The sequence below is a fragment of the Saimiri boliviensis genome, chromosome 9 (assembly GCF_048565385.1).
Source record: "Saimiri boliviensis isolate mSaiBol1 chromosome 9, mSaiBol1.pri, whole genome shotgun sequence".
Lineage (NCBI taxonomy): Eukaryota > Metazoa > Chordata > Mammalia > Primates > Cebidae > Saimiri > Saimiri boliviensis.
In genome coordinates, this window is record NC_133457.1 from 113,271,322 (window position 1) to 113,291,697 (window position 20,376).

At 43.7% G+C, this 20,376-nt stretch overlaps 1 protein-coding gene and 1 pseudogene across 2 annotated transcripts in view; both read left to right on the forward strand.

Moving 5' to 3' along the window:
- SLC9A8 (solute carrier family 9 member A8) overlaps positions 1-20,376 on the forward strand; it is an 85,298-nt gene that overhangs the window by 8,061 nt on the left and 56,861 nt on the right. For both annotated transcript variants that reach the window (XM_003932560.4, XM_010343112.3), the window contains exon 3: positions 3,316-3,396. In XM_003932560.4, the coding sequence (XP_003932609.1) occupies positions 3,316-3,396 (81 nt within the window). The remainder of the gene's footprint in view (positions 1-3,315; positions 3,397-20,376) is intronic.
- Positions 3,404-19,712, forward strand: LOC141585712 (cytokine-like nuclear factor N-PAC; annotated as a pseudogene).

The following is a 20,376-nucleotide window of genomic DNA, read 5'->3' on the forward strand; positions in this document are numbered from 1 at the left end:
TTTGCGAGGCTGAGGTGGGCATATCACTTGAGGCCAGGAGTGCGAGACCAGCCTGGCAATATGGTGAAACCCTGTCTCTACTAAAATTACAAAAAAATTAACTGGGCGTGGTGGCATACACCTAGAATCCCAGCTGTTCAGAAAGTTGAGGCACTAGAATCATTTGAATCTGGGAGGTGGAGGTTTCAATAGTCTGAGATCGCACCGCTGCACTCCATCCTGGGTGACAGAGCAAGACTCTGTCTCAGGAAAAAAAAAAAAATTATATATATACATAAAACTATCCTAGTGGGTATGATGTCGTATCTCATTGCATTTTTTTTTTTTTTTTTTTTTAAACACAGAATCTTGCTCTGTCACCCAAGCTGGAGTGCAGTGGTGTGAACTTGGCTCACTGTAATCTCCGCCTCCCAAGTTCAAGTGATTCTCCTGTCTCAGCGTCCCATGTAGCTGGGATTACAGGCGCGTACCACCACACCCTGCTAATTTTTGCATTTTTAGTAGAGACGGTGTTTCACCATGTTGGCCAGGCCGGTCTTGAACTCCTGACCTCAGGTGATCTCCCCACTTTGGCCTCCCAAAGTGCTGGGATTACAGGCATGAGCCACCGCACCTCGCCCTCATTGTATTTTTTTTTTCTTGCATGTTCTTCCAGTGAAACATTATATTTTGATTTTTGTTTCTGTGGTGATTATTGATGTTGAGCAACTTTTCATGTGCTTATTGACCATTTGCACATCATCTTTGGAGAAATGTCTGTTAACATCCGATGCCCTTTTAAAAGATGTGTTGCTTGTTGAGATTGAGTTTTTTATGTATTGTGGATACTGCATTCTTATCAGATACATGATTTGCAGGTATTTTCTCCCTTTCTATGGATTGTCTTTTCTGACTTTATTCTTTTTAATGGCTGAAGGCTTAATTACTCTAACTACTTGGCATTGATGAGCCTTATATTTAGCTCTTTCTGTTAGTAGACAAGTTTCCCCTTTTGCTCTTAAAGCCACAAAGATTTGTTTGGTCTATGTATGAGAATAACTTAAAATTTTAAACATCTAGCTTGGTACAAAGGAAGAGCAGAAACTGGTTCAACTTTTTTTTTTTTTTTTTTTTTTTTTTTGAGACGGAGTTTCGCTCTTGTTACCCAGGCTGGAGTGCAATGGTGCGATCTCGGCTCACCGCAACCTCCGCCTCCTGGGTTCAGGCAGTTCTCCTGCCTCAGCCTCCTGAGTAGCTGGGATTACAGGCACATGCCACCATGCCCAGCTAATTTTTTGTATTTTTAGTAGAGACGGGGTTTCACCATGTTGACCAGGATGGTCTCGATCTCTCGACCTCGTGATCCACCCACCTCGGCCTCCCAGAGTGCTGGGATTACAGGCTTGAGCCACCACGCCCAGCCTGGTTCAACTTTTTTTGGTCTATTTTCTGTCCACTTATGTGCTCATTTGCCTTTTTTGGTTTTGTCTAGACAGTGGTCATGTTCATCAGTCACATGTTATGCTTATGCACTGAAACTTTTTTCTTGCCCTTAGTATTTAATGTAGGATTTCTATCTAGGTTAAATATTTATATAAAAGTAACACCACAGATTGATAGTTTAAAGCACAGAATTAAAAGAGGACAGAATGTCTACATTTACAACACTCTGGCCACCCGGTGCTTTTTGGTGGGATTAAAGAAAACTAATTTGTCAGCGTAGCCTCTGAGAGTGACCAGTTAACAGCCATATGGATTGTTTAAACGTTTTGTTGAAGAAAATAACACAATTAATTTCAGTCCTGTTAATACTGTGATTGATGAGGTGGTATACCATCTAGGTGCCAATGAAGACCATTTCTCAGAATCAGAAAAATTTGAATAATTTTATATGATTGTATAACATTTACCAGCTTATATTAAAAAATAGATTTCTGGCAGGGCACTGTGGCTCAAAGAAAAAGAGAGAGACATGCACACTAACATTTGGATTAGGAAATTACGTTCAGGAATAATTTTTGTGAAGTACCCTATTTTTTTCAGGGGGTAGTCCAGAAATAGGCCTTTCAAATAGTTTTATTTTGCATCTGCTTATTTTCTTTCATGACAACACCTCTGTGAGGAAAGTTCGACATTATTCTATTTTGGAGGTTGAGGAATGAAGGCGTCCAGCCAGGAGGGAAGTGGTAGGGTCCACTGTGGTTAAGATTTGGATCTGACTCAGCACTGCAGCTCCTACCGGTGGTGTGACAGGTGCTGTGATGTCTTGAAGCCTCAGTTTTCTGATCTGTAATCAGAGAAGATAGTGGTAATCACAGCTAGTTCAGAGGGGATTTGGAGGATTAAATGAAAGCGTATTTGGGGTGTTTAGCCTAGTTCATGGCTCATGGGAAGCCCTCAGACAGTGGGAATGGCAGGACACAGCTGTACCCAGCTGGGGAGCAGGAGTGGTCCATATTCAGATCTTGGCATTGATGAGCCTTGTATTTAGCTCACGATTTAAAACAAGATGTTCTTGTTACGAAACCAAAGTATTTACTTTTTCCTGTTGTAAAACCCTCACTTCCCTGTATGTTAAGAGCCAGTCACATGGTGGCAAAATAATTTGTGTCATTGCAATCTGTTGTGGTTACGTTTGTGCAAAAGTGATTGATTTCATCAACTTCCTCTTCACCATATAGAGTGTTCCCGTTGATAATCACTTCCAAAAAGTTGAAGACCATTTCTCAGAATCAGAAAAATTTGAATAATTTTACATGATTGTATAAGGTTTAACAGCTTATATTAAAAAACAGATTTGTGTCTGGGCACTGTGGCTCAACGCCTGTAATCCCAGCACTTTGGGAGGCCAAGGTGAGTGGATTGCTTGAGCCCAAGAGTTGGAGACCAGCCTGTGCAACATGGTGAAACAAAAAATTTAGCTGGGTATGATGGCATGTGCCTGTAGTCCCAGCTACTTGGGAGGCTGAAGTGGGAGAATCACCTAAGCCTGGAAAATTGAGACTGCAGTGAGCCTAGATCACACCACTGCACTCCAGCCTGGGTGACACAGTGAGATTCTGTCTCAAAAAAATCAGGTTTCTGTGGTTCTTCCAATAGCTACTGGAAAACAAACTAGTTCAGGCAGACAAATAAGTATAGAGAAAATATAATAAACATTGTAAGTGTACCTCCAGTTTAAAAAATGAGACATGAAAAAGACAGCTGAAGTTCACTATGTTATTGAAATTTTTGTGAGGGACATCCCAGAAAGAACCACTGACTTGAACTTGGTGTTTATTATTTAAAATTGGGTGTTTTTTTTTTTTTTTAATGTCTTTTTTTTTTTTCCCACAGCTATCTGCATCATATTGGTGCATTTACTGATCCGATACAGATTACATTTCTTGCCAGAGAGTGTTGCTGTTGTTTCTTTAGGTAAGTGCATATTGGTGATTCCATAATAAAAGCAGTAACAGTAACTACCGTTTTTTGAGTGTGTCTTTAGTGCCAGCAACCACAGGAGATGCATCACATCCCTGATCTCATTTAATCCTCACTGCAACCTACCCTAAGGGTATTATGGTCCCATTTTACAGATGAGGACACTGGGGTTCAAGAAGGGTAGTGACCTCCTAAAGGTCATGTAGAAGCCCAAAGGCCATACAGCTCTGTAAGCTTAGAGGCCCTTTCTTAGCCTTTTAATTCTGATAGAACTACCCTTAGGGAACATTGACCTCTACTACTAGGCTAGGCTGGCATCCAACTCAACTAAGGTAAGTAATGACATTTCATAGAATCACTCAGTTTTGGCTGGGCATGGTAGCTCACACGTGTAATCCCAGCACTTTGGGAGGCCGAGGTGGGCAAATCACCTGAGGTCAGGAGTTTGAGATCAGCCTGGCCAACATGATGAAACCCTGTCTCTCCTAAAAATACAAAAAATTAGCCAGGTGTCATGGCACATGCCTGTAATGCCAGCTACTTGGGAGGCTGAGGCAGGAGAATTGCTTGAACCCGGGGGGCAGAGGTTGCAGTGAGCTGAGATCACGCCATTACATTCCAGCCTGGGTGACAGAGTGATACTCTGTCTCAAAACAAAAAGAATCACTCAATTTTTTAGACAGAAGGGGCTCTGACTTTACAGTTTAGGAGGGAGAAATGGCTCACTTGATGCCAGACTCAGATCTAAAGTCTTCAGAGAGCGTTCCGTTCTACCCCACTTAAATTTCTCTTTTGTTTCCTGTGCCAATTAAGTGTTGAGATCTAGTTGCAGTGAATGAATTCATGTAATGACAGGTGTGAATGCACACGCAAGTTTAGGAAGTGAAGGAAGTGGGGAGTTTCAGTAAATAGAAGTTCGGGACAAAAATGTGGGTGGAGACACATAAGGCACAGTAAATGAAGTCTTGCTAAGGTCAGCCAAAGGTTTTTACCAGTTTATTATTTTGTGGTTACTTGCACAAGTTTCCCCTTGCCAACTAATGGCATTTAATTTTTCCTGATCATCGCTGATGTTCAGAAGTTAACTTTCATTGCCTGGTAGATCTTTAGTGGAGTAATAGTTCTTTCACAAGATAGTATTATTTAGGTTGGCTTTGGAAATGATCATTCAGATTCTGTTCACTAGCTTCCCTCTCCTTCCATCACCACCAGCAGTTCTGCTACCTTGGTTCAGACTCTCCTGAATTTTCCCTCAGCCTCAGTACTACTCAGTGCCAGATTCTGGCCTGTGAGCCTTCACAGTGTCATCTCATTTATGCCTTATGACCTCCAGGTGATGCCGTATTTTAAGGAATGGGCACCACTGCATAGTATTGATCTTCAGTACAAGTTTGGAAACCAGTTTTACTCAGAGTTCTTGTTTTCTTTTAGCATGTTTTTTAGCAGTGTATCTTGGTAGACCCTTAGCTAATAAAATAGTTCTAGAGCTCTAAGAATAGAAGGCTTGTTCATTAATATTCCTTTCTGCTATTAGGCATATTGAAAAGAATGTATGTGGCTAATACTCATAATTCTGGCACATTCAGTAAAGGCTTGCACTACTCCAAAGAATTTACAGTTTTGTGGTCAGCTTTATAGCTTTTTAAAGAAATTTGCTATCAAAATTATAGTTGGTGTGTATTTAAATATTAATACATATGCAAATTAAAATGATAATTATAATTTGGTTTGGAATTTTTTTCTTTCTTTTTTTTCTTTTTCTTTTTTTTTTTTTTTTTTTGAGACGGAGTTTCGCTCTTGTTACCCAGGCTGGAGTGCAATGGTGCAGTCTCAGCTCACTGCAACCTCCGCTTCCTGGGTTCAGGCAATTCTCCTGCCTCAGCCTCCTGAGTAGCTGGGATTACAGGCATGTGCCACCATGCCCAGCTAATTTTTTGTATTTTTAGTAGAGACGGGGTTTCACCGTGTTGACCAGGATGGTCTCGATCTCTCGACCTCGTGATCCACCCGCCTCGGCCTCCCAAAGTGCTGGGATTACAGGCTTGAGTCACTGCGCCCGGCCTTTTTTTTCTTTTTTTAGACAAAATCTTACTCTGTCGCCCAGGCTGGAGTGCCATGGCACAGTCTCAGTTGACTGCAATCTCTGCCGCCCGGGTTCAAGCGATTTTCCTGCCTCAGCTTCCTGAGTAGCTGGGATTACAGGTTCCTGCCACCACGCCTGGATAATTTTTAAAAAAATTTTTAGTAGAGATGGGGTTTCACCATCTTGGCCAGGCTGGTCTTGAACTACTGACCTCGTGAAATCCACCTGCCTTGGCCTCCCAAAGTGTTAAGATTACAGGCGTGAGCCACGGTGCCTGACTTCTGGTTTGGAATTTCAAACTTTTCATATTTCTTGAATGTTTGGGTAACTGCAGCTTGCTGAACACCAGTGCTTCTATTAGGCTTAGAGCAGATGTTGTTGGTTGCTTACCAAAGAGTCATTTCCCCCTTCTTCCTTGAAAGTAGAACCCCAGTTTTGATCAGGTATCTTGCCACACTGTGCTCAAGGAAGATGGGCCCCTCCAACTCAAGACTGGTCTTTGCCATCATGTTAATTTCACTCTTTGCCAATGATTGGTTGAGAGGGGTGGAGGCAGCGAGGCAGTGTGAAACCCAGCTCCGGCCAGTGACACCAAGGGGAAGTATGAGGAGGTGGTGGGTCCTGGAAAATGTTTTCTTCTTCGATAGTAATGAGAAATTTCTCCTTCCTTTCTTTGATGCAGCTGAATAAGATTGTGATGCCTAATGTATGGGTAGCCATCTTGCAACTACTGTGGCTCAAAGACAAAAGCCAGAATGCTAAAGATTGCCAGGGGGACAGATGGGAATCCCAGATTCTTGATTGCATTGTTGCTTTGTTGAATTGATAGCCCTGAAGCTTCCTATCTTAGTGCTACTCATTATATGAGATAATAAACATCTATTAGCTATTGTTAATTTGGAGTAAAGAGAAAAAAACCAACATTTGTTATTTAAGCCATTTTTAGTCTAGGTTCTTTTTTTTTTTTTTTTGAGACGGAGTTTCGCTCTTATTACCCAGGCTCTAGTGCAATGGCGCGATCTCGGCTCACCGCAACCTCCGCCTCCTGGGCTCAGGCAATTCTCCTGCCTCAGCCTCCTGAGTAGCTGGGATTACAGGCACGCACCACCATGCCCAGCTAACTTTTTGTATTTTTAGTAGAGACGGGGTTTCACCTTGTTGACCAGGATGGTCTCGATCTCTTGACCTTATGATCCACCTGCCTCGGCCTCCCAAAGTGCTGGGATTACAGGCTTGAGCCACCGCGCCTGGCTAGTCTAGGTTCTTTTACTTGCAACTAAAAGCATCTTAACTAACATAGAACTCTTTCTATTCAAGGGACAAAACCCAATTTAAAAGAAAACAAATTGAAGGCGAGGTGGCTTATGCCTGTAATCCCAGTACTTTGGGAGGCTGAGGCGGGCAGATCGCCTGAGTCCAGGAGTTCAATACCAGCCTGGCCAACATGGTGAAACCCCGTCTCTACTAAAAATAGAAAAATTAGCTGGGCGTGATGGCAGGCACTTGTAGTCCCAACTACTCTGGAGGCAGGAGAACCACTTGAGTCCAGGAGGTGGAAGATGCAGTGAGCCCAGGTTACACCAGAGCACTGCAGCCTGGATGACAGAGCAAGACTTCATCTCAAAATGAACAAACAAAAAATTGGTTTGAGGTCACACACCTGTTGGCTCATATAATTGGCAGAACTACAGGTAATATTAGCTTGAGACAGCTGAATCAGGTCTCCTGGACCCAGTTATTCTCCATGTCTCAGCAGTGAATCCTTTTTCCTTGACTTCACTCTCAGGCAGGTTCTCCATCCACAGGTTCATTTCTTCACTGATGTTGCAGAAATAATTGCACAGCCAGGTCTTGGGAGAAGTGATGGCAGCCTTGCTTTCAATACTTATTTGCTAACTCAGGTGACTGAAAACCTAAGAGCAGTTCCAGGGAGAGTGCTGGGGTCCAGAAAGTACTTTTTAAAAATTACATTAGAGGACATTCGGTTAGAATTTGCATATGCTGACATAGCTATCAAAATAATTCTGTATTTCATAAAGTATAGAAATTAAAGGAAAAATTTTTTCTCAACTGGAACAAAGTGTAACTAAATATTGAGATATCTACCATTTCAACAATTTCCACCTTTTGTGCCAAAAAAGAATCTAGATGAAGATGCCAGAGAAAGTAGGGTTTTCATTCTTTCAGGGATAAATTTTCCTTGCCTGCCAGAGTTTACTTTGTAGTTGGCAGTCATTTCGAGACATTGTTGGTCTTTTGGTTTATAGTTCGGTGTTCAGCGTTCTTAAGAAATTGTTGGTATAGCAAAGGACCATCTGTACTCTAAAAGCACATGTCCCCCCTTCTACTTTATTGTATTTTTAAATGAGTGTCTATCTGGCAACTTTTTATTCTTTATAAAAATATAGTATCAACCTGAAGTTCTTTTTTTTTTTAAATTAAATAATTTTTTTTAAATTTATTTTTATTTTTTAAAAATTTTATTATTATTTTTTGAGATGGTGTCTTGCTCTGTTGCCCAGGCTGGAGTGCAGTGGCTGTTCACAGGTGCAATCCCACTACTGATCAGCACGGGAGTTTTGACCTGCTCTGTTTCCGACCTGGGCCGGTTCACCCCTCCTTAGGCAACCTGGTGGTTCCCCGATCCCGGGAGGTCACCATATTGATGCCGAACTTTGTGTGGACACCTGATGAGCATAGCGCACTACAGCCCAGAACTCCTGGGCTCAAGTGATCCTCCCACCTCGGCCTCCTGAGTAGCTGGGACTACAGGCCTGCGCCACTGTGCCCGGCAACCTGAAGTTCTGAAGAGTTCCTTGGACCCTGTTCCAAGCTTTCAGGATACTTTCTCTACCTTACGGAATTCTGTAGTTTTGGCCTTTTAAAAACTATTTCCTTTTGTACAGCTAAACAACTATATAAAGAAAAAAAATCCTGTTTATTGACAATTTTTTAAAATTTATTTTTATTTTTTTGAGACAGAGTCTTGCTCTGTTGCCCAGGCTGGAGTGCAGTGGCGCGATCTCAGCTCACTGCAACCTCCACCTCCTGGATTCAAGTGATTCTCCTGCCTCAGCCTCTCGAGTAGCTGGGACTAGAGGCGTGCACCACCATGCCCAGCTAATTTTTGTATTTTTAGTAGAGACGGGGTTTCACCATGTTGGCCAGGATGGTCTCGATCTCTTGACCTGGTGATCCGTCTGTCTCAGCCTCCCAAAGTGCTGGGATTATAGGCATGAGCCACCGTGCCTGGCGTTTATTGACAATTATTTTTATCTTGTTTCATTTTCTTCCAGTCTTTGCGTAGGCATATCCATATGTATTAGATCACTTTATATAGTTTGAGTTTATCTCATTTTTTTGGTGTTCTTTCCATGTATTAATTGAGTTCACATATTTATTTATTTATTTATTTTCTTTTTTCTTTTTTTTTTGAGACAGAGTCTCGTTCAGTCGCCCAGCCTGGAGTGCAATGGCACGATCTCGGCTTACTGCTACCTCCGCCCCCCTGGGTTTAAGTGATTCTCCTACTTCAGCCTCCCAAGTAGCTGGGATTATAGGCATGTGCCACCATGCCTGGCTAATTTTTGTATTCTTAGTAGAGATAGGATTTCACCATGTTGGCCAGGCTGGTTTCAAACTCCTGACCTCAAGTGATCCACCTCCCAAAGTGCTAGGGTTACAGGCATGAGCCACCGTGCCCATATTTATTTTTTTACTGGCTGTATAATGGTGATTCATTTATATATTTGGGGCTAAGATTTGTAAGGAATTAAAATGAGGCTGGGCATGGTGGCTCATGTCTAATCCCAGCACTTTGGGAGGCCAAGGTGGGGAGATCACGTGAGGTCAGGAGTTCAAGACCAGCCTGGTCAACATGGCAAAACACCACCTCTACTAAAAATACAAAAATTAGCCGGGCATGGTGGTACATGCCTATAGTCCCAGCTACTCTGGAGGCTGAGGCAGGAGAACCACTTGAACCTGGGAGGTAGAGGTTGTAGTGAGCTGAGATCATGCCAGTGCATTCCATCCTGGGAGGCAGATCGAGACACCATCTCAAAAAAAAAAAAAGAAAGAAAACGAAATACTTGTAAGCATATTGCCCAGCATCCTCTGTTTAATAGCGAAAACAGGAGTTTGCCTCCAACTCCAACAGTCATGGCTTATTTTAGTGAGAAAAGGCCTGATTGGGACTATAAATGAAGGGCTGGAAGTTTGACTTTCAGATGCAAAAATTTAGCCTTAATACTGCTGATCATTAGAAAAACTATGATCTAATTTACAGACAAGATTTGATTGAATCATTGGGTAAACAGAATATGCAAATGTGCTCCCCATCATAGCTTTTTAAACCATGTTCGTTCTATTTAATTCTATTCCTTCTTGTTTTTTACTAAAATATTTTGATTTTTTTTTTTTTTTTTTTTTTAAGGATAATGCTTTTGGCCAGTTACAGTTCTTTTAGAAGTTGTCTAGCGGGCTTTCTGTACCCCACCAAATAAAATTGTTTTTAATTAAAAAAAAGGGGGGCCAGGCACAGTGGCTCACACCTGTAATCCCAACCTTTGGGAGGCAGAGGTGGGCAGATCACTTGAGGTCAGGGGTTCAAGACCAGCCTGGCCAACATGGCAAAGCCCCATCTCTACTAAAAATGCAAAAATTAGGCATAGTGGCGTGCACCTGTAATCTCAGCTACATGAGAGGCTGAGGCAGGAGAAGTGCTTGAACCTGGGAGATGGAGGTTGTCGTGAGTCAAGATTGTGCCACTGAACTCCAGCCTGGATGACAGAGTGAGACTCTGTGTCAAGCAAGTAATAATAATGTATTAATATATTTTGCACAGTAGCACAGTGCTTGGCACACAGTATGAGTGTGTGTGTATGCATTTATTTCTAACAGTGCAAATCCATAGGTGTGTATGTGTGTGTGTGTATATATATATATATATATATATATTCTTTTTTTGAGAGAGAGAGAGAACTTGTGCTATGATTATACATTTTGTAATCTGATTGTTAATACATTTGAGGATTTTTTAGTGGCCCATGCGTCAGGGATGGTTGGGTGGTAAGGTGGCGACTGTGAGTCTGCTGTTTAGCGACTTTGTGTGGGGGAAACTTGGCCAGTATCCTCCTTGGCCAGGAAAGATTGTTAAGCCATCAAAGGACTTGAAGAAACCTCTTGGAAAGAAATGCTTCTTTGTGAAACTTTTTGGAACAGAAGATCATGCCTGGATCAGAGTGAAACAGCTGAAGCCATATCATGCTCATAAAGAGGAAATGATAAAGATTAGCAAGAGTAAACTATTCCAGCAAGGGGTGGATGCTATCAGAGGGTTTCTTGGGAGAGCCCAAAGGGAAAGACCAGACATCATCCCACAATTCTGCTAATGACAAGAATCGGCATGATTCCAATGAGGAGAGAAGTAGGCCAACCTCAGGTAATGAGAAGCACAAACTTAGCCTGTCTGAAGGGAAAGTGAGGAAGCGAAGGGGAGAAGGAAAGAAGAGGATGTCTTCGGCCTCTTCGGAGAGAGGTGCCAAATCCCCTCTGAAAAGGGCCCCAAGAGCAAAGTCCCTGGCTGTGGGGTCGGCTCCCAAAGGATGAGAAGAATCTCACCATCCCTGTGTCTAGTACTGTGAAGCGGATAATGGCTGGACTGATGGCCACGTTTAAATGGCAGCCAACCACAGATGAGCCTGTTAAAGACGCAGATCCTCATTTGCATCATTTCCTACTAAGCCAAACAGAGAAGCCAGCTGTCTGTTACTAGGCAATTGCAGAGAAGTTGAAAATGTGTGAAGAGGAAACTGGTTCCACCTCCATCCGGGTAGACAGCACGGCTGTGAATGGCAGCATCACAGACAAAAAGTTAGGATTTGGGGCCTTGGTCTCATGGGAAGTGGAATCGTCTCCACTTGCTAAAAATTGGTCACCTAGTGACTCTCTGGAACAGCACTGCAAAGAAATTTGATTTGTTCATCGAGGAGGAGGCCTGCCTGGGAAGAACCCCTGCTGAAGCCTTCTCAACCTGTGACATCTCTTTCACCTGCATGTCGGATCCCAAGGCAGCCAAGGACCTGGTGCTGGGCCCCAGTGGTGTGCTGCAAGGAATCCGTTCTGGGAAGTGCTACGTGGACATGGCAACAGTGGACACTGACATAGTCACTGAGCTGGCCCAGATGATTGTGTCTAGGTTAGGGGGGTGCTTTCCAGAAGCCCCCATCTCAGGGAATCAACAGCTGTCTAATCACGGGATGTTAGTGATCTTAGCGGCTGGAGACAGGCTAATATGAGGACTGTGGCAGCTGCTTCCAGGCAATGGGGAAGACCTCCTTCCTAGGTGAAATTGGCAACACAGCCAAGATGATGCTGATCATGAACGTGGTCCAAGGGAGCTTCATGACCACCGTCGCTGAGGAGCTGACTCTGGCCCAGATAACAGGCCAGTCCCAGCAGACACTCTTGGACATCCTCAATCAGGGACAATTGACTAGCATCTTCCTAGACCAGAAGTGCCAAAATATCCTGCAAGGAAACTTTAAGCCTGATTTCTTTCTGAAATACATTCAGAGGGATCTCCGCTTAGCCATTGCGCTGGGCAATGCGGTCAACCGTCTGACTCCCATGGCAGCTGCAGCCAATGAGGTGTACAGAAGAGCCAAGGCACTGGACCAGTCGACAGTATGTCGTGTACTGAGCCTACATACACTAAGCTGTCGACACCCCGCTCCCACTCCTCTAATCTCCCTCTGACCCCCTCTTCCTCACATGAGTTCAGGGGCCTGGGACTTTGCTCTGGGCCAGCCCACCTGTCTCCATTTCCTTTTATCTAGACTTTGAGACTTGCCATCAGCACAGCACACAGCAGCACCCTTCCTTTGAGGCTGGTGTGGAGGGGATGAGGGTCAGCAGGATTGGCTCATGGGAAAGTTCTTGAGCTAGGCACTGGCCCCTCGATGAGGTGGCTGTGTGTTCACACATACACAAACACACCCACACACATACACTGGCTCTTGCCCTAGGATAGAAGCTGCCCAGAAACTGCTGCCTGGCTTTTTTCTTCTAAGCTTCTCTTATCTTAAACCTCTTCCAGTCAAGGAACTAGAATCAGCAATGAGAGTTGGAGGACTTCCCACAGCTTCCCCCAGAGTGAAGAGGTTGTAGTCATGTCCACGTCCCCCACTTAATCCTCTGCAGGGAGAGGCTTTGGGCACAGATAAGCCAGCACAGACTCCAGACGGAGGGTCCTGTGGGGCCCCCAACCTCAGGTGAGCTGAGAATGAGAAAGATGTTCACATCGAAGCATCCAGTGTGCACCCAGCACTCCATAGATACCTTTGTGAACTGAAAAGAGACTGGCAGAGTCCTGCGAAGATGGGGCCCTGGCTTTACAGGGAGTATGGTGAGTAGCCAGCCTGCAGGTGAGCATGGAGGCCCAGCCCTCACTGCAGTGAAGCGACACCCCAGTCGCCACTGCCACAGTGGGCACTTGTTTCTCCCTGGGCTGTTCTAGTGTTGGATTTGCATTCCAGCCCTTGTTAGGGGGTCCTCAGGGTCACTAGTGAGCCGAGAGGAGTGGGGGTTAGGGGACACACCTTCCTGTTTCTGTTAGGCCACAGACTCTTCACCTGGCTCTGAACTTGGTCCCCTCCCAGCGGTCCCGCCTTCTTCAGCCTGCCCTGCCAAGACCCCTGCATGCCCACTGCTCTCTGTCCTCCCTCCCCCGCCTTTCCTCCCGTGGAGACAGTATTTCTGTCTGTCCCTTCTTTGGTTCAGACCCAGCCTGACCAATGATGAGCATTTCTTTCTATTTTTTTTTTTTTAAAGATGGGGTTTCACCATGATGGCCAGGCTGGTCTTGAACTCCGGACCTCAGGTGATCCACTCACCTCAGCCTCCCAAAGTGCTAGGATTACAGGCATGAGCCACCACGCCGGGCAGTGATGAGCATTTCTTAGGCTCAGCTCTTGATATGGAAACGAGTTCGTCTTCACTCCAGCCAGCATCATGGTCTTTGGTGCTTCCTGGGCCCAGGGTCTTTTGGGAGGGTAAAGAACTGGGCCTGACCTACCTGAATTGACTGACCCTCCCAGGTGGGTCTGGGACATCCTCAAGGCCCTAGCATTTCTCCTTGGATAGGGGACCAGAGGGACCTTGGGATGTTAAATAAAAACAGGGAGATATCACCCAAGGGATGTCAATTTCTTATCCCTCTGCATGGGTTTTCCAAAAGAATAATTTGTAGAAGGCCAGCACTTAGGGCACAATATGTAATTTTATATAAGGCAGCCACACTGGAGTGGGGTCCGGCCCCCTCACAGCCTTGACCCCTTTCACAGATTAGAACCTGGGTTAGAGGATTGCTGAAGATGAGTGGGAAGGGCAGGAAAGATGCCTTTCAGGTTTTTAGCACAGTTCATTTTGAAGCGTTTCTGTTTGAACACAAAGCCTGTTCTAGTCCTGGCAGGACACACTCTGGGTAATGTAACCAGTTGGTCAGTCTTGTCTTAATATTGTTGACAGTTCTGTAAAGTTCCTTTTCATAAACATTTCTGTTTAAGCTATTTCACTTTTGTTTTGAAATCCTTCCTTTTTTTTTTTTTTTTTTTTTTTGAGACAAAGTCTCGCTCTGTCACTAGGCTGGAGTGCAGTGGTGCGATCTCGACTCACTGCAACCTCCACCTTCTGGGTTCAAGCGATTCTCCTGCCTCAGTCTCCCAAGTAGCTGGGACTACAGGCACCCGCCACCACACCTGGCTAATTTTTGTATTTTTAGTAGAGTCAGGGTTTCACCACATTGACCAAGATTTTCTCGATCTCCTGACCTTGTGTCCTGCCCGCTTCGGCCTCCCAAAGTGCTGGGATTACAGGCATAAACCACAGCGCCTGGCCAAAATCCTTCCCTTTGAAGCAGAAAATGTGATACTTGTGAAAAAGCTTGTAAGAAAGCCCCTCCCTTTTTTTCTTTAAACCTTTAAGGGCCAGGCGCGGTGGCTCACGCCTGTAATCCCAGCACTTTGGGAGGCCGAGACGGGTGGATCATGAGGTGAACAGATCGAGACCATCCTGGTCAACGTGGTGAAACCCCGTCTCTACTAAAAATACAAAAAAGCTAGCTGGGCGTGGTGGCGTGTGCCTGTAATCCCAGCTACTCAGGAGGCTGAGGCAGGAGAATTGCCTGAACCCAGGAGGCGGAGGTTGCGGTGAGCCGAGATCGCGCCATTGCACTCCAGCCTGGGTAACAAGAGTGAAACTCCGTCTTAAAAAAAAAAAAAAAAACAAACCTTTAAATGACAAATCTAGGTAATTAAGGTCGTGAATTTTTATTTTTGCTTTGTTTTTATTTTTTTAGAAAGGGGAAAGGGAGCTCCCACCATGTGGCAGGGGATTTCAGAGAGCTGGAAATCCCTATTTTTGCTTTGTTTTTAATGAACATTTGTCTTTCAGAATAGGATTGTACAATAATGTTTAAATGGCAAAAACGAAACATGATTTTGTGCAGTTGTTTCTACTGCAAGAAAAAACATTTCTTGGTAACAAAAAAATTAATACATTTGGAACATTTTTCATGTAACCTTACTGACCAGGAATATTTACATTTTACAGTCATAATGGTAACCCTGCAGTGCACTCTGGGAGCCAGCAAGCATTGGCAGTTCATTGGAGTAGTGTAGGCAGCCTGCAGTAGTACAGTCTTCTGTGTCTGTAGCATGATTAGGTGGTAGGATGCAGCAGAGCTAGTGGGCCAGCATCACTTGCTGGTCCTAAGCTCTCAGAAAAGCTTAAACTCTCTGAGCCTCCCTACAGTGTTCTTTTGAGGATTAGAAGTAATTGAAAGTGACAAATCCTGGAAGAAGAGGCTCAACAAATAATCATTAATTGCTCCTGATCTTCTGAATGAATTGAGTGGTGTCCTTAATGAGGTGTGTGCACAAAGATCAACTAGGAGCAAAGGAAAATGTTAGAACTTGAGTTTCTATTTATTTTTAACCTCACTCTTTTACAATTTCTTTTTTTGTGAATATTTTAAAATACAGGCTGGGCACAGTGGCTCATGCCTGTAGTCCCAGCACCTTTGGGAGGCTGAGGCAGGTGGATCACCAGAGGTTGGGAGTTCAAGATCAGCCTGGCCAACATGGTGAAACCCAGTCTCTACTAAAAATACAATCATCATTAGCCAAGTATGGTAGCATACAATTTTAATACCAGCTACTCTCTATATCTGTATATCTATGTATATATAGTGGTACATGGCTGGGTGCAGTGGCTCATGCCAGTAATCCCAGCACTTTGGGAGCCCAAGGCAGGCAGATCACTTGAGGTCAGGAGTTTAAGACTAGCCTGAGCAACATGGTGAAGCCCTGTCTCTACAAAAAAATTAGCCAGGCGTGGTGGTGCACACCTGTAGTCCCAGCTACTTGGGAGGCTGAGGCAGGAGAGTTGCTTGAATTCAGGAGGTTGCATTGAGCACTTCAGCCTGGGCAACAGAATGAGACTTCATCTAAAAAAAAAAAAAAAGCGTGTGTGTGTAGTAATGAAATAACTTTTTTTAGAGTTTCACTCTTGTTGCCCAGGCTGGAGTGTCAGAGCATGGTCTCGGCTCACCACATCCTCCACTTTCTGGGTTCAAGCAATTCTCCTGCCTCAGCCTCCCAAGTAGCTGGGATTACAGGCATGCACCACCACGCCTGGCTAATTTTTGTATTTTTAGTAGAGACAGTGTCTCCATGTTGGTCAGGCTGGTCTCAAACTCCTGACTTCAGGTGATCCACCCACCTCAGCCTCCTAAAGTGCTGGGATTACAGATACGAGCCACCATGCCTGGCCATCACTTTCATATTAATTAATAACAAATTAAAGATTGTAACTTGAGAGTACACATTCAAATTCTTTTTAATACTAGGAATATACAAAATTGTATCTCAGGCATTATTTCTATCTGGTGGCCAGTTGTGTGATATGAATTCATTTTCTCTGTTGAGTAGATTGATTTGACCTAACTTGGAACCTCAGTCTCAAGAGGTAAAGTAGTAGTTTGCCAATTTATTGGTGCACAAAGGATTATTTAATAATAATATCACATTGTATTTTACAGAGCTTCCTAGCACTTCGTAAATAATAAAACACAGGCTCGGGCAATAGAATAATTACTGATTTTCAAATATAACTGTTTTATGTGTGATTATAAAAGGTAATCGTGGCATTAAGGTTTGGTATACTTATTAGAAGAGAAAAAGAAAGGAGGTTTTAGTAAAGCAGAAAAACACTAGCTTTGAAAATGAAGTCTGAAACCGTGGAAAGAGGTTTAACTTCCCTGGGAATCAGGGTAATTGCTGAATGCAAATTGAATGCAAATACAAATTGAAACATTAAAGTACGATTTCTTGCCCACCATGTTGGCAGAAATGTTAACATCTGATGATTATCCAGCGCTACTGAGGATGTGGGACACTTTCTTTCGGAAGTGTAAGGTGGTACAACCAACCACTTTGGAGGATAATTTGGCAACATTTTCATGATAAAAATGCTCATGCTTTGTAATCCTGCCATTTGTAGTCTCTGGATCCACCCTAGGGAGAGAGTCTTGGTTTTTTTGTTGCGAATGTCTTCCACAGGGAGATGCTCTTAACACAAAGTGGCATGTACAAGCATGTTCATTGCAGCGCCACTGTTAATAGCAAACAGTTGGAGGAAACCATCAGTGGGGGAATGGTTAAAAAGGTTGTGACTTAAAAAAAAATACAATGTAACTCACATATAATTTCACTATCTTAAAGTGCATAATTCAGAGCTTTTTAGTATATTCAGAGTGTGTAACCATCACCTCTACCTAATTTCAGAACATTTTCATTACCCTAAAAAGAAATATCCATTAGCAGTCACTCCCCATTTCTCCCTTCTCTCTTCTCCCATCCCCTGGAAACCACGAATCTACGTTCTGTCTCTATGAATTTGCCTGTTCTGGACATTTCATATAAATTGATAGAATCATACAACCTGTGATACTTTTTATTTGGCAGCAACTTTATTGAGATGCACTTCACATACCACACAATTCTCCCACTGTACGGTTCAACAGTGTTTAGTATGTTCAGAGTTATGCAGCCATCACCACAGTCAATTTTAGGACATTTTCATCACCTCAAAAACCCCATGCCCGTTAGCTATCAGCTCCACACCTCTCCTCCCTATCCCTGGGCAACCATTACTGTCCCTATAGATTTGCCTATTGTGGACATTTCATATAAATAGAATATGTGAAATGTCTTTTGTGTCTGGCTTCTTTCACTTGCTCTATTTTCAAGATTCTTCCATGTCGCAGCAAGTATCAGTACTTCATTCATTTTCATTGCTGAATAATATTACATTGTATGGATATACCACATTTTGTTTATCCACTTACTAGTTAAGGACATTTGGGTTCTTTCCACATTGTTGTTGTTTTGAGATGGAGTCTTACTTTGTCACCCAGGCTGGAGTGCAGTGGTGCAATCTTGGCCCACTGCAACCTCCACCTGGCAGTGTTCCAGTGATTCTCCTGCTTCTTCCAAGTAGTTGGGATTACAGGCACATACCACCATGCCTGGCTGATTTTTGTATTTTTAGTAGAGATGGGGTCTCACCATGTTGGTCAGACTGCTCTTGAACTCCTGACCTCAAACAATCCAACTGCCTCGGCCTCCCAAAGTGCTAGGATTACAGGCATGAGCACCTGGCCTCTTTCCAACTTTTGGCTGTTTCAGATAATGCTGTTGGGAACATCTGTGTACAAGTTTTTACATGAACATGTTTTCAGTTTCTTGGAGTAGAATTTCTGGGTCATAATGGTAACTTTGAGGAATTGCCAAACTTTTCCATGGTGGTTACACCATTTTACATTCCCATCAGCAATGTATGAGTGTTCCTATTTCTCTATATCCTTGCCAACATTTGTTTTCCATTTTAAAATTACACTGAAAGAAAGAAATGTTGGGACCCTAAAATCACTAAGCTAAAAGGAAAAGTCAAGCTGGAAACTGCTTAGGACAAACCTGCCTCCCATTCTGTTCCTAAAAAGATAGTTACTGAGATTAAAAAAAAGCTACATACCTCCCTCTCAATTTTTACACAGGAAAATTCCTTGTGGACAAGGGACAGAACTCAAAGTCATCCCTCTGCTCACTGAGATAAATGCATTTCTGATTGCTTCCTTTGGAAAGGCTAATCAGAAACTCAAAAGAATGCAGCTGTTTGTCTCTTATTTACCTATGACCTGGAAGTCCCCTTCTTGCTTCAAGCAGCCCTGCCTTTCCAGACAGAACCAATGTACATCTTACATTGTTTTGTTTTGTTTTTTTGTTTTTTTGTTTTTTTGAGACGGAGTTTCGCTCTTGTTACCCAGGCTGGAGTGCAATGGCGCGTTCTCGGCTCACTGCAACCTCCGCCTCCTGGGCTCAGGCAATTCTCCTGCCTCAGCCTCCTAAGTAGCTGGGATTACAGGCATGCACCACCATGCCCAGCTAGTTTTTTGTATTTTTAGTAGAGACGGGGTTTCACCATGTTGACCAGGATGGTCTCGATCTTTCGACCTCGTGATCCACCCGCCTCGGCCTCCCAAAGTGCTGGGATTACAGGCTTGAGCCACCGCGCCCGGCCCATCTTACATTGTTGATAGATGTCTCATGTCTCCCTAAAATGTATAAAACCAAGCTGTGTCCCGACCACCTTGGGCACATGTTATCAGAACCTCCTGAGTCTGTGTCACAGGCCTGTGTCACGTCTTTAACCTTGGCAAAATTAACTTCCTAACTTGACTGAGACTTGTCTTGGATACTGTGGTTTGCATAACCATCCTAGTGGGTGTGGACTGGTATCTCATTCTAGTTTTTATTTGCATTTCCCTAATGATTGATGATGTTGCACATCTTTTGATGTTCCTCTGCCATTTGTATATCTTATTCTCTGAAATATCTATTCATTTATTTATTTTTATTGTATTATATTTTATATTTTGAGATGAAGTCTCACTCTGTCCCCTAGGCTAGAGTACAGTGGCATGATTTTGGCTCAACGCAACCTCCGCCTCTCGGATTCAAGCGATTGTTCTGCCTCAGCTTCCTGAGTGGCTGGAATTAGACATGTCAGTCATCATGCCCAGTTAATTTTTGTATTTTTTTTTTTTTTTTGAGACGGAGTTTCGATCTTGTTGCCCAGGCTGGAGTGCAATGGCGTGATCTCGGCTCACCGCAACCTCCGCCTCCTGGGTTCAGGCAATTCTCCTGCCTCAGCCTCCTAAGTAGCTGGGATTACAGGCACACGCCACCATGCCCAGCTAATTTTTAGTATTTTTAGTAGAGATGGGGTTTCACCATGTTGACCAGGATGGTCTCGATCTCTTGACCTCGTGATCCACCCACCTCGGCCTCCCAAAGTGCTGGGATTACAGGCTTGAGCCACCGCGCCTGGCCAATTTTTGTATTTTTTAAGTAGAGACAGGGTTTCATCATGTTGAGCAGGCTGGTCTCAAACTCCTGACCTCAGGTGATCCACCCACCTCAGCCTCCCACAGTGTTGGGATTACAGGCATGAGCCACTGCAGCCAGCTTCAATTTATTTTTAATTAAAAAAAAATTTTTTTTTAAAAAAATAATTAGAGTCAAGGGTCTTGCTCTGTCACCCAGGCTGGAGTGCATTGGTATGATTACAGCTCACTGCAAGCTTCCACCTCCTGGCCTCAAGCCGTCTTCCCGTCTCAGCTACCTGAGTAGGACTGCAAGCACATGTCACCACATCTGGCTAATTTTTTTCTTTTTTATATATATTTTAAAACAAAGTTTCACTCTGTTACCCAAGCTGGAATGTAGTGGCACAATCACAGCTTACTGTAGGCTCCGCCTCCTAGGCTT